General features: G+C 41.6%; 1 protein-coding gene across 1 annotated transcript in view; it reads left to right on the top strand.

Moving 5' to 3' along the window:
* Positions 1-15,222, top strand: part of KCNQ3 (potassium voltage-gated channel subfamily Q member 3) — a 210,869-nt gene that overhangs the window by 155,452 nt on the left and 40,195 nt on the right. The window contains 5 exon segments of the mRNA XM_042464469.1: positions 7,213-7,303; positions 8,257-8,383; positions 12,027-12,199; positions 12,965-13,117; positions 13,615-13,725. Of these exon segments, the coding sequence (XP_042320403.1) occupies positions 7,213-7,303; positions 8,257-8,383; positions 12,027-12,199; positions 12,965-13,117; positions 13,615-13,725 (655 nt within the window).

Genomic DNA, 15,222 nt, shown 5'->3' with positions numbered 1-15,222 from the left:
GCTACAAATAATAATAAAAATATTCCTAGGTTTAAACTAGAGGTTTCCAATCTTTTCTTTATGTGAACAGCTACATTGTCATCAAATGCTTTGGTGGAGGCAGTAGTCCACTTAAACATTTATCAGGAATTAAATTTATCTTTAACGTATATTCAAAATACAGCTATTTCTAATTTATTATGATCACTCACAGACATATTGCACTCCTACAGAACAGTAGAGAAAACACAATGGAGGGGTCCATCACTGTGATTTCCCCCCTGCTTTCTTCCTGTCATTTTGTCTGTACATGCCTTTTGCTCCCCTTGTGGATCAGTCAATGTAGTCTCTCAAAGACCACCTGCAGCAGTGTTCCTTGTACTATCTGATGGGAGCTGGCTTTTCCCCCCAGAGACCAGTGCCATGTTTGTGCTCATTAACTACCACTGTTTCTTTCCGTTCTGAACACTCACTGCAGACCAGCAGCCAAGAGCTAATAGACCAGCAGAGGTCCAGGGACCACCATTTTGAGCAGCATGGAACTACAGTATTCCTGTTGACCACCAATAGTCCTTGGCCCATAGACTTGTTACCAATATTTCACACTTTGGCTCTGCCATGCATCCATGAGGCCTTCTTCAGGCAGCACTCTTTCTCAGAATTCTCCCAAATGCTCCCCCGCCCATATACACAGTAAAGGGATGACTGGTTGCAAAAAGGCCTAGTGTAAGAAGACTTTTTATGGCAGTGTTATATAGATATCAGGGTCAGACAACCAGATATCCCCTTATAAACATAAAGAACAACAGCTGTTGTTGTTGTGTGCCTACAAGTTGTTTACAACTTATGGCAACCCTACCTACGGCAAACCTATCAAGTGAGTTTCTACAGCTTGCTCAAGGTCACCTGGTGGGTTTTCATGGCTGAGCCAGGAATAGACCCCTGATTTCCAGGGCCATAGTCGAATGTTCAAACCACTACACCATACTGAGTTATAAGTAACACAGTTACCTGGAATGAGTTGCCTGCTTTTTTTTCTTTGCTTTTTTTAGTAATGCAAGTATAAGAAAACTATGTTTCAAAGTAACATTCTGCACTCTAGGAACTTGTCTAGTATTTTCATAGCTACCCTTCCTAGACATAGTCTTCTCCTGATTTCTTGACTGCAATTTCCATTCTGGTCAATAATTGATCCATGATATGGGAAAACAATTAACTATTTCAATTTCTTCATCACCTATATTGAATTTGTGAATATCCTCCATGGTCACAGATTTATTTTTCTTAAGGTACAACATTAAATCTGCCTTTGCACTTCTTTGGCTTTTTTTAGTAGTTGTTCCAATACTTTCTGCTAGTATTATGGTGTCATCTGCATATCTTAGATTCCTGATATTCCTTCCTCTTTCTCTGAATCGAAACCTGCTTTTTGTATAATTTTTTCTTCATATAATTTCAACCCAGGATAATGCTGGTTGTATATGTGAGCAGCAGAGCAGGGTGTATGCATGTATTTGTTGGGTGTGTGTGTGTTATTAGCCACCAGGGTCTCACCATCATCTCATACATGCTTCCAGTGCAAGAAAATACTTGTCTGAATTCCCCCAGTATTACTGCTGTGAGTACCCATTATTTTTACTTCAGGACCTGGATCATAAAAATTTCTGATGTCCCACAGATCCAAGGCTACTTTTGCCATTATCTTTAAAAAAAAACACCCAGTAAGTAAGCTTCACAGTCGATGAATATGAAATGCACACCCCTTGGTTTCTCATCACTTCAGGACAGGGATTGAAATGCATCAACCAGCTGTCTGGAGAAGCATTGTGCAAAGTGATACACAACCTCTATCTATGGCCTGTTACAGACTGCCAAAATAAAGCTGCTTCAGGTCTCTTTGGAGGTATGCTATTTAAATGATGCATGGGTCATAAGAGTCCAGAGGTCGCACCAAAGCCACACTCCATTCCTAAGCACTGGAGCGCAGCTTTGGTGCAGGTTCCGGACTCTTAGGACCCATGCATCATTTAAATAGCATACCTCCAAAGAGACCTGAAGCAGCTTTATTTTGGCAGTCTGTAACAGGCCTAAGTTGCTTTGCTCTGTGCTGGTTCATCTATAGCTGCCAGTCATTGCTGGATGCTGCAGTCACCAGGAGGTGAACACAGACAAGTGTAAGCGTATCTGCTGATAAGCCACCTTCTTCAAATAAGGAGATGAAACAGCTCTGGGCTTTGGTTTCAGGGCATAAACACAGAGGCTATTTGAATTTAATCAGGCAAGGGCAGATACTTGCTAACTTTTGAACTGGTAAGTTAAAAGTATCTGGCTTACAGGCATGGCAAGAATACTGCTTGGAGATAAACTCTTCTTCAGAGCCTGGAAAAGCGATATTTAAAAAATCAGAATCCCACAGCCAGCATGGCCACTCACAGTGCTGACTGAGGGATTCTGGAGATTGTAGTCCAGGATATAAATTTCCAAGTACTGCCTAAGTCTAGTTTTCCACATCAGCTTCCAACCTGCACTACCTGTTTTATTTGTACAAACCACTGCAACAAGACACCAATAATATCCATCAGGCTGTTTCTGGGAGTGGGGTACATGAAGCTGGTGACTGGGGCTGGTTTTCATTCTGTTGAGTAGAAGAAGCACAGTGAAGCCAATTTTGTTTGTACTGCGCACACATCCCACACACTTCCCCAAGTGTTTCCAAAAAAATGCAGTTTCCTCCATATGTTAGCTGCAGTTAAAATTCATGCAAACCTGTATGAACAGAAATGAATCAGTATGTACACTACCAGCAATGATAGCTCTCTCAGATGCCATTCACTTCCCTTTAGTGATTAGAGTTTACTCTTATCCAAAAGAAAGAAAGACAGAAAGAAGGAAAGAAAGAAATCTAGGGATCTGAAAACAAGAAAGAAAAATTCATTCTTTCTTTAAATCATAAAAAATGAGTATATAATTCAGACATAAGGCATATAAAACATGAAAAGTATATAAATCTGTGTAGAAAGGTAAATGAACCAAAATCATGAATCTGGGCTGAAATATATAATCAACAAACCATCCAAGTAAAGTTTCCAAATTTCCAAGGGGAAAGGGGGGAAAACGCACCAACACACAACACCAATAGTTTTTCAAGAGAAAAGTCCAAATGTCTGAAATTTTGAATTCAATTTAGGAATCTCTCATCATTTCAGTTGTCATTGTTCTTATGTGCCTTCAAACTGACTCCCAACAACAGTGGCCATCCTGTAGTCTCAGAAGCATCATTGCCTGAAATAGCATTCTAACACTTGGCTCAACAATCTGGGATGTCCATGTTAGCTACAGAATTTGAGTATAAGCTGTTGCCCAGCTCTCACAAGCACAGCCCATGAATGACTCAGGAAGGTGTAGTTTGAGTAAGTACAAATGGCAAGCAGGAAATAGACAGGGTTCAATCTTAGACCAGAACTCCAGGAATCTGTAAAATTAAAGGTATGTCTTTCAAGACCATGGACAGAACCCAGAAAATGAATTACTTCCGCCCCATCAAATGGTCTTCCACATTGCAGTAATAAACTTTAATTGCACTGGCTCCATTCTGTGGAATCTTTGGATCTGTAGTTTGGTGAGATATTCGCCTGATATGTCAAAGAACTTTGGTGCTTCATTAAACTGCAAATTTTAGGATTCTGTAGGTTAGAATCATGGCAGCTAAAGTGATGTCAAATTGCTTTATTTCTGTTGTGTGGATACAACTCAAGAACTCAGAAGTAGCTCAGCATTTCTCCAGTCTCTAGATCAGATTGCCACCCCAAAGTTCTGCTTCCTTTCTAGGGAATGTAAAAGGGCAGCTGTCTGGTCATTCTGGAACTTGGCACTCCCTTACATCACTGTTGTTTCTCAGCAGTCCCATTTTTTGTTTTGACAAATGGGTCTGTAACAGTTAAGATGTTGAAGTGAAGATCACTGATGGTTCTGGGTCTGAGTCTGAACTTTAAATGGAGCTATTCCAAGTCCTCTGTGCCTGGAGAACACCATGTTGAGGAGACATGCTATTAATTTTAAGGGTATAAGAACAGTTGCTTTTAAAAAAAAGGATAGCTCAAGCAAGGGTAGTGAAACTTCTTTACAGACTAAAGTGGATAGCGCATGAAACCTACTTTGTCCCTTCAGTGTACAGAAATTTGCTGCCTCCTTGTGGCCAAAGCAAAGTAACTATTCCTTCAATGGACTGGACAAAGAAAGACTATACATAGGACAATCAAAATTTGAATACTTTTAGCTTCATTCGATAACTCTGTTGGCACAATTCCTTGGTGAGTGATAGATCAATATATTTATTTGTTACATTTATAAACTGCTTGATAGTTGTGGTTCCCTGAGTAGTGTACAGTTAAAATCTTAAAATCCCACAGGAAAAACCTTGAAGCCATTAGACCCATTCAGAAATGTCCTCCAGGATTATGGAAATACAGGGAGAATGAGATAAGAGTGCTTCTCTGCTCCCATCTCCATGGGGCACATTTAGCTCCATGGATGCTTGCAAAAGCAGTGTGCAGTGTATGGATATAGAGGTCAGCCAGTGTGACATGCAGCATCAGCAGTTACAAGAGAAATGGTTTTCTTCTGCTGTCCAGGAGAAAAAGAGAACACATGATAAAGGCTTCTTTCTTCTGAAATAAAAGTCTGTCCTTCATGATGCCCTCCTGCATTTCTGCACTACACAGTTATGATAGTTTGATACCACTTTTACTGCCACAGCTGATCCAACAGAACCTGGGATTTGTCGTTTGGGAAAATGTACTTGTATATAAGATAGAACCCTGTATATAAGATAGAACTTAATGGAAAAGGTTAAACTAAATCTTTCACTTCGACATCTTCTCTTCTCTTCTATTCTATTTTTCAACTTGTAACACTCTCCTATCACGCTTGCAGTTGAATGGTACCAACAAGTCAATGCTTTCTGCTGATTACATAAACTAGGTCAGGGTCAGTGTTTTCTGTCTTTATGGTGAGTCATGAGGAAATATGACTGGCTGCCAATTAGTTTCCAGGCCCAATACAAAGTGTTGGTTATTATAATAATAATAATAATAAAATTTTATTTGTATACCGCCCTTCTGAAAATCAGGGCGGTGAACAGCAAGAAATAACAATATAAATAACAAAACCATACGTTAAAAACAATTCAATAAAAATAATAAAAATTTCATGTCGGCAAGACAGTGCTGACATGGGGGGGGGGAGAATTACTGGTCAGGGTAGGCTTGTTCGAATAAATGGGTTTTTAATCCCTTCCTGAATTGAGGTAGGGAGGTGGCTGAGTGGAGCTCGAAGGGCAGCGCGTTCCAGAGGTTGGGGGCTGAGATGGAGAAAGCCCTCCTAGAGGTGGAATTATATTTCACCTCTGGAACTCTTAATAATAGCTGCCCTGAAGATCGAAGTGCGCGGGGCGGATTGTACGGGGAGAGGCGGTCCTCCAGGTACCCTGGGCCCAAGCCATTACCTTTAAATCCCTACATGGCTTGGGCCCGAGTTACTTGAGGGAACACCTCTCCCTACATAATCCGCCCCGCACCCTCAGAACAACAGGTAAGCTCATACTTGAGCACCCTAGGGTGAGATTAACTTCCACTCGCCAGAGAACATTCTCGGCTACAGCCCCCACACTTTGGAATAATCTCCCAGAAGAGATACGCTGCATCCCTACATTGGAAACCTTTAAGAAGGCGTTAAAAACTTATTGCTTCCAATTAGCATACCCTCCCAACTCTTTATAAAGTCTACCCCTCTATAGAAATTAAGTAAGACCCCAATTAGGACTGGCACATTGTATGTTTTGTAGATATATATTATTTTTATAAATGGTTTTTAATAATTATTATAGATAATTGGATAATAATATTTTAAACTGTAGTTGTATACTGCTTTGTTGTTTTATATTCTGCTGTAATCCCGCTTCAATCCTCTGGGAGAAGCGGGAAATACAAATAAACCTTATTATTATTATTATTATTATTATTGGATTCATTTGTAAACATGACCACAAGAAGCATTCAGCCCATTTTCAGTCCCTGTTCACCCATTTATGTTGAATTACGGAATTTGTTGCACCCTGTGACCTAAAAACTGTGTTGAGGAAACACTTTTTCCCATTTAACAAAACTCTTCCCCAACTGGTTGACTAGTGGTTGTTATCTGCACAGACAAATGAAAGCCTTTGCACCTGTGTATACCAGTAACAACTGAGGAGGACTCCAAGTTTGAGTGAATTAAGAGGATTTTATTTAGAAAAATGCAGAGGGTGATCACACATGCACACAATCACAAGTGCAAGAGGAAATGTAGAGGACTTTGGGGAAGGAAGGAGCAATTAGTACACCCATTTGGTCTTGATTGTATTATTACCTGGATCATGCATATGCCTTAGGTCTTTTCTCCTGAGAGCCCCATCTACTGTTCCAAAAGGTTGTCATGATCTCTTAAGAACATGCTCGCCCCAGATATGGTATATGAAAATATAGAGACCCCAATACAGCATGAGTTATGCAGGGTGTACTTATACTAGATACTTCCTTTATTGTTGTTGTTACATATCTCCAATTGACTCTGGGTGAATCTACACTGCAGAAATAATGCACATTGTCACCACTTTAATTGCCATGGCTTCGTGCTATGGAATTCAGGGATTTGAAGTATTGTGAAATATTTAGCCTACTCTGTCACAGAGCTCTAGTGCCACAACAAATTACAAATCCCAGGATTCCATAAGAGTCAATGGCAGTTAAAGTGGTTTCAAAACTTCATTATTTCTGCAGTAGAGATTCAGCCCTAATCATGATGATCATCATATTAACTTAGGAAGATTTATTCAGAGGAGATTTGCTATTGCCTTCCTGTAAGGCTAAGAGAGTGGCTTACTCAAGGTCCCCAATGGTTTTCCATGACTTCAGCAGAGATTTGAACTCTGGTATCCTGGAGACATCATCCAACACTGAAACAGCACCAAGTCTAATGTACTTTCCTAAGGGCAGAGTGTAGCTTGTGGCTACCCCTTGGAGTGTGACTTGTTGCTCTTTGGGTGAATCCCCCCAGTTGCCAGGTCATCAACAGCGAAAGCCATTTTATGTATGTATGTATTTATTTATTTATTTATTGAGGGGCACAAAATAGCTGCTGGATAAGATGAAGAAAGAACATCTGCTGATCTGTTTTCTTCCTTATCTCTTCTTCTAGGTTTCTGATTGTTCTGGGGTGCTTGATTTTAGCTGTCCTGACCACATTCAAAGATTATGAAAAGGCATCAGAAAAGTGGCTGCTGCTTCTGGTAAGTACAGATGAATTAGATGGAGGAAGAGATGAAGGAAAGGAGGGAGAAATAGAAAAGGAGGAAGAGGATTCATGTCCCATTACAGCAAAACCACAGGAACCTGCCTACGAGTAACTTAACATACACAATACACCAAGGAAGAGGCTACCTCAACCTCTTGAGTCTGATCTGGCCCATCTAGGACTGCTCTAGGGAGTTTCTTCTCCTCCCCTGAGAACCCCCTTCCCTAAGTAATGCAGGAGTGCATGGAGAGTCACCCATATGCCACTGGTGAGAGGTGGGCATTGGGAACTTTGTTGTCTCTGATTAATGATGTGCTTAATGGTGAGAGACAACAGCAGATATTCCCTGTGCCTTGTCCTGTCTTTAACTGAGATTTGAAAATAGCAAGAAGAGGAACAGTTTGCAAATGTTCAAGGAGGCAATTCCAGGGCTGTGTTTGAACTGCATAATTAATGCAGTTTGAAACCGCTTTAACTACCATGGCTTAGTTCTGTGGAATCCTGGGATTTATAGTCTGTGGTGGCACCAGGGCTCTCTGACAGAGAAATCTAATTATTTCTCCAAACATCAAATCCCAGAATTCCATAGCCTTGGACCAGGGCAGTTAAAGTGGTGTCAAGCTGCATTAATTCTGCACTGCAAAAACAGCCTAGGAATATGGAGCAGTGATTGTAAAAGGATGAAGATGAACCAAGGAATAAGACAGCCTTAGTTGAGTGATAAGCCTAGAGATCATAAAAAGTAGATCCAGAGCAGGCTAGTAAAAAGACAAGAAAGCTTATTGGAGGCTTTAATATGGGGAGTGCCTGGAGATTGAACTTGACTTTTAGAGTATTGCTCTCAGCAAATGTTCTTCTTTCAAGAAATTCTTCCAGAACATAGAATAGTCACCACCTCTTAATAAAGGTTTTCCTGCTTTTGTGATTTCCCCCTTGTTTTCTGTGTAGGAAACCTTTGCCATTTTCATCTTTGGAGCAGAGTTTGCCTTACGGATTTGGGCTGCTGGCTGCTGTTGCCGATATAAAGGCTGGAGAGGGAGGCTGAAGTTTGCCAGGAAACCACTGTGTATGTTGGGTAAGAAGAACCCCTTCCATTGCACATTCCCCAAACATTGAGGCTGCATCTATGCAGCAGAATTCATGTAGTTTGACATCGCTTTAACTTAACTTTAACCTAGACCGCCTGAAGGGGTTAGGTATCGGGGGCACTGCCTTGCAGTGGTTCCGGTCCTTCCTCTCGGGCAGGTCTCAGAGGGTGCTACTCTGGGACTGTAGCTCCAGTAAGAGGTACCTCACTTGTGGGGTTCCTCAGGGGGCTATTTTGTCCCCAATGTTATTTAACATCTATATGAAGCCGCTGGGTGAGATAATACAGAGTCATGGTGCTGGGTGTTATCAGTACGCTGATGACACCCAAATCTATTTCTCCGTATCTTGTTCGTCGGCCTCGAATTCTGATGGCATCTCTTCTCTCAATGAATGTCTTCAGGCGGTAATGGGCTGGATGAGGAAAAACAGATTGAAACTGAATCCAGACAAGACGGAGGTGCTCATGGTAGCGGCCCCGAAACCAAGAATTGAGTTGCAACCTCCAGTCCTGGATGGGGTCACACTCTCCTCCAGTGACTGTGTTCGCAGTCTGGGGGTGCTCCTTGACTCGTCGCTCCTGATGACAAATCAGGTAAATGCGACGGTCAGGAGTGCCTGTTATCAGCTTCGGCTGATACGCCAGCTGCGCCCTTTTCTGGAAGTAAGGGATCTCGAGACGGTTGTGCACGCACTGGTAACCTCACGCCTTGACTTCTGTAATGCACTCTACATGGGGCTACTCCTGTGCTTGACTCGGAAATTACAGCTGGTTCAAAACATGGCAGCCAGGCTTGTCTCAGGAACATCTAGGAGGGACCACATTACTCCGGTTTTGAGGTCCCTCCACTGGCTGCCTATCAGCTTCCGGGCCCAGTACAAGGTGTTGGTTATCACCTTTAAAGCCCTAAATGGCTTGGGTCCAAGCTATCTCAGGGACCGCCTCCTCCCGTACAATCCTCCCCGCGCTCTCTGGTCCTCTGGGAAGAACTTACTGCAGCCTTTAAAATCTAGGCTTGCAGCGACCTCCCAGAGGGCGTTCTCTGCTGTTGCCCCCAAACTCTGGAACGACCTGCCAGATGAGATCCGTCAGATAACATCATTAGACAGCTTTAAAAAAGCAGTCAAGACGGATCTCTTCCGGCAGGCCTTTCCAGACTAACCATCCCAGCCCAGGTTCCCTGATTCCCTCATTCCTCCCGTGGCCCCATCTCAGTGATGGTCGAGGATCAACAGAGGGATATCAGGGTTTTAATTGCTGTTTTTATGCTTGATGTTGTGTTTTTAATATGTTATACTGTTTAATATTGTCTTAAGGGGGGGAGGGATAAAGTGTTTTTAATTGTTATATTTTATATTTTACTATTGTCAACCGCCCGGATTGGTTTGCCATAGGGCGGTATATAAATAAATATTATTATTATTATTATTATTACTACTACTACTTCCATGGCTCAATGCTTATGTAATGCTGGGATTTGTACTTTATTGTGGTGCCAGAGTTCTCTGAGAGAAAAAGCTAAATATCAACAAAACTACAAATCTCAGAATTCCATAGCATTGAGCCATGGCAGTTAAAGCAGTGTCAAACTGCCTTAATTCTGCAGTGTAGATGAAGCCACAGATCCTCAACAGCCTTACTGTCTGGTACCATGCTTCCTGTAGTACTAGAGCTTGGAATAGTTAATTTTTATTTTTAGATTTCCTCCTTCTGAGACACCTAGTCAGCTGGCTGGTGACATGGGATTTGTAGTCTAATTATACATTAGGGGATTTGGGGAGTTCCAGTTTAATTGTAACCATTACCATTCTGGCTGGAGGATACTAGGAGTATTTTTCCCCCTCATGTCTGCTTGATGCCTGCAAAGATTCTCTGACCCTCTTCATGGTCAAACCTTTCTTGCCTCTCTTTCACACATACAAAATATAAAGCTGCATCTTCTTTTCCTAGTCCTGTATGTCTTGAGGAGGGGATGTTATTATGTGATGAAGGGTATACCAAGCTGTTTGATACAAAAAGACAGAGTATGTATAGTTCTTTTTTCCTCTTTCTTTTTTTAAAAAAGAACCTTAATGGGTTTTGTAATGGCTAACAGACACAGCAGCTGTTGAATTAATGTATCACATAGAAGGAGAAAGAAAGCATTTAAAGAGAGAGAAGTAACAATGTCATGTACAATAACAGGAACATCAAGAGCTGAACAAGAATGGGACTGTTTGCAATGTGCAATTCTTGTGTGTGATTTAAGGTGATTTCCCTTTTTAGAAATAAATTTGGTAGAATCAATTAACTTTAGATTTTCTTTGGGGAAATTAATCCTTCCCTTTCTGTGAAATGGCTTCTTGGTTGAGGCAGAAAAATGATATGTTCAAAATTATGTGTTCCTGGGTTTTGATCATGTATTTGTCTTAAAGGCCCACTTGTTTCCATTCCCAAGAAATGCACGTGGACAAACAATCCAAAGTGTGGACACATTTTGTAATGGTGTTCATGACACATCTTTATAAATACAAATGGGCAAATAGGATGTGGAAGGGGCTAGGAAGCAAGTGGTTCTCATTGCCTTATCCAAGAATTCTCACATGCAAAAATAAATAATTTCAGACGTTTTCTTCTTATTGAACATGGGGATTTTTTTTTCCTGATCAAAACTTGGGGGTTTGTAAACAAAACCTTGGCTTTGCCACAAGATAAATTTTCTTCAAAAGCCCTGACATGAGACAAATCTTGCGTGGTTATTCACTTTTTTAGCCCCAAGTCTTGTACTTATTCAAGGATGTGAGAATGTGCAAATCATCTTTACATTTTGGGTTCTTGGAAACTTCCTAGAAGATCCTCAGAGATGTAGCCAATGAGGGAACTACCCCCAAATAAGAATTCTGACCGCCCTATGAATTTTCCTTCAGTCCCCAAATTTCTACTATTTCAGTAACTTAATCTTCATGTGAACATTTAAAAATACATTAGGCTTCCAACAAAAAGGGATAGGCCAAGTTACCCAGGGAATGTGAACACAGCAAATGATCTAGTGGAGGAAGCAGGATCTTCCTGTAGAAGATGGAGTGAGCTTGCTTTTCTACTGCTCAATAGATGAGAACACACACCAATGAATTAAAATGACAAGAAAAAAGGTTCCACCTAAACATTAGAAACATTTATTTTAATGTAGAAGTTGTTCAATAGTGAAATAGATTGCCTTGTAGAATGGTGGACTCTCCATCTTTGGAGGACTTTAAACAGAGTTTGAATGGTCATCTTCCAAGAGTATTTTAATTGTGTATTCCTGTATCAAAGTAGATAAATGATTCCCAACCTTTGTTCCTCCCAATGTTTTGGACTTCAACTTCCATAATTCCTTACTGGGACTTCTGGGAACCGAAGTCCAAAACAAATGGAGGATCAAAGGTTGGGAACCACTGGATTAGGTGACCCTTGTGATACCTTCCAGTTCTAAGATTTGATTATTTTATTATTCTAATGGGGGGGGGGGGTCTTCTAGAAGTCTGAATTTTAACCCTTCATGGTCTGGAGTGGCCGACAGAGTGGAGTTTCCAGTTTTAGAAAACACGAGTCAATGCCAATGGTCCACCTCTTTTGTCAAGACTTCTTCTTTGGGTTTTTTAATCCACAGATATTTTTGTCTTGATTGCCTCTGTGCCTGTGGTGGCTGTCGGAAACCAAGGCAATGTTTTGGCTACTTCACTGAGAAGCCTCCGTTTCCTTCAGATCTTGCGGATGCTGCGGATGGACAGGAGAGGAGGCACTTGGAAACTTCTGGGATCGGCTATTTGTGCTCACAGCAAAGTAAGCAAGACCTAAAGGGTTAAGGGGGTGGAGAGAATGGCATGCAGAGCAACACAGTGGGAGGGGGTGTCTACAGAAGTATCATTGCTGGGCTTTGATTCAGATATGGGGAAATGAAGCCAGATTGAATGGACCAGTGGTCTGGGATTCTGAGGCGTCCAGTAGGAATTTTATAGCTGTAAGCTAAAAACTAGAGCCAGTGTGATGCAGTGGTTGAGGTGTTAGACCATGATTTTGGAAACCAGGGTTCAATTCCCAGCTCGGCCATGAAACCCCCCTTTGGGAAGTCACACTCTCTGAGCCTTGGGGGAAGGCAATGGTAAACCTCATCTGAACAAATCTTGCCAAGAAAACCCCATGATAGGTTTGCCATAGGGTCGCCATAAGTGCCATAATTGACTTGAACACACAACAACAACAACAACAACAAGGCTAAAAACAATAGCATCGTGTGGTTTGAGTGTTGGAATAGGTTCCTAGTGTAGCACAGTGGTTTGAGCATTGGACTTCAGCTCTGGAGACCAGGGTTCAAATCCCCATTTGGCCATAGAAACCCACTAAACAACCTAGTGCAAGTCACATTCTCACCGCCTCAGAGGAAGTCAATGGCAAAACCCCTGAAAAATTCAGTGAAAAAAACTCTGTGAAAGGTTCATCTTAGGGTCACCAAGAGATGACTTGGAGACACACAACAAGAACAGCAAAGCTGAAAACTGATCAGGTTGGGACTTGTCTTTTATTTGCACCAGTGTGTTTCACTCCTAGGAACTCATCACTGCCTGGTACATTGGCTTCCTGACGCTTATCCTCTCCTCCTTCCTGGTTTACCTGGTGGAAAAAGATGTGGCTGAAACAAATGAACAGGGACAAGAGACAAGAGATTTTGAAACCTATGCCGACGCACTGTGGTGGGGACTGGTCAGTATCCAGAGTCATGGGCTTTAGTGGTTCTGCTGAGTCTATTGGAATCTTTCAAGCTTTGGGGATGATTGCTTTCTAATTTTAATCGTAGCTTTTATTTTGTGGATTGAAGTGGATTGAACAAAAAGAGGGAAGAAAGATCAAAAAGTGGAGAGGAAGGTTGTGGCATATATGAAGTGAATATATTATTATGCAAGCACTAGTACTAAGTGGATGGTATTCAAAAGGGTATGTTCAGGACTTGGAAGTTCAGGGCTTGGAAAAGTTCCTTTTTTGGACTATAGCACCCAGAATCCTCCAGCAAGCATGACTAATTTGGGGAGTTGTGCTCCGAAACACTAATTTTTCTGAACTGTGAATAAATTGAGATTTAAAGTGGGAAAAATGGAATAGACTGGGAATAGAATCATGGAGATGACTGAGTCCAGAAAATCATCCTTCTTGCCCATTTGCTTTGTCTTTCTTACAGACTGTCCCAACCATTCTCCCCACAGATTACACTAGCAACCATTGGCTATGGTGACAAGACGCCCAAAACGTGGGAGGGACGCCTGATAGCAGCAACTTTTTCCCTCGTTGGAGTTTCATTTTTTGCCCTTCCAGCTGTAAGTTCTGAGAGATAACATGGTCAAGTGACTGGAATTAGTCATGCTTAGTTGCCCCTCAGTTTATCCTGAAATAATGTCTCAGTTTCTAAATGTTTCGGTCAAACATCTCAGAAAAATTCACAGAGCCCAGGCCTTCTTCCAAAGGCTAGAGGACTCTGGTACACTTCCTTGACAGCAAGTAGCTGTCAAGCCTCTTTTTGAAGGTCTCTAGGGAAGGAGAACCCATCACATTTCTTGAGGCTTGTCTACATGGGCCAAATGAAGTGGTCCCCTCCGACTCATTTCAATCTGTTTTACAACACAGCTAAATCCTTGATTCGAGTGTGGACGGGCTTCATGACATAAGATCAATTCTGTACTGAATCCAACGTGTCCCTCCAGTAAACAATTTTTAGTTTCAAATTGTGCAAGGAACACCTGGAGCACTCCATAATCATATTGGGTGGCTGTCTACACACTTTCTGACTTTACCACCCACCCACCCATCCTCTGCTAGCACAAGTGACTCCCTGTGCAGTCACAACAAGGCACCCAGGCACCTTGTTGTGACCTCATAGCAGCGGTGTTGGGAAACACAACAAGGATGCTTGTGTAGAGAGCTATCCGACATCGCTAAAGGATATGGAGGTAATGGGGTATCTGGGACAGGTCCAAGGCCAGAATATTCTGGGAGCAGCCCAGAGTATTCTGGTCAGTATAGACCAGTTCTTCCCAATCTTTTCTGTGCTCCACACCCCTAGGAAATATTTGATTAATGTTTGCACCTCCTGCAAAAGTAATATCACATTTGAAGATCAAGAAGTCTACCGTATATACTCGACTATAAGTCAACCTCATGTATAAGGTGAGGGCTGGTTTTGGGGCCAACATTATGGATTGTGCCATGACCTGTGGATAAAACTTGAAGGGTCCTTCAGTGTGTGTATGTGTATGTACAGCAAGAGGGACTCTAATTGAGGCTTTTTGCTTCAGCATTTCAACTTTGGTTCAGCCTTCACCCTCCAGACAATGGCCGTTGGTGGACAGGGGAGGGACTGTTTGTTTAACAGCAATCAGTCACCCAGGTCTCTTTCTTCTAGGCTTAAGAGAAAATGAAACTCTCTTCCCACCATGTGGGGAAATGTGAAAGAGCTGCTATTAGCTGAGTAAATAAGTCAACCTGGGATTTTGAGGTCAATTTTGGGGCATACATTTTTGGATTTATGGATAAGTATATACAGCAATTCTACCACAAATTGAGCTGCATAAAATACTGTGGGTGAACAAGTTGCACTTAAAAAATAAGCTTTTAATTCAGCACATAAGAAGTAAATCCAGTTTGAGCAATTTGATTCTAATTGATACAGAAAAAAAAAATTATAAACAGCAAAATCAGTCCCAATTGTGAACATAAAATTCAATGACTTCTTTGCTCCTGCTTCTCCTTAATGATTTTGTCAAAACGTGGAACTTTCTTGATGACTGTGGTTTGCAGGTTTGCCTATGGATGGCTGC

The sequence above is a fragment of the Sceloporus undulatus genome, chromosome 4, assembly GCF_019175285.1.
Source record: "Sceloporus undulatus isolate JIND9_A2432 ecotype Alabama chromosome 4, SceUnd_v1.1, whole genome shotgun sequence".
Taxonomy (NCBI): Eukaryota; Metazoa; Chordata; class Lepidosauria; order Squamata; family Phrynosomatidae; genus Sceloporus; species Sceloporus undulatus.
The sequence above is the reverse complement of the archived record's forward strand: the minus strand, read 5'-3'. Positions and strand labels throughout refer to the sequence as shown.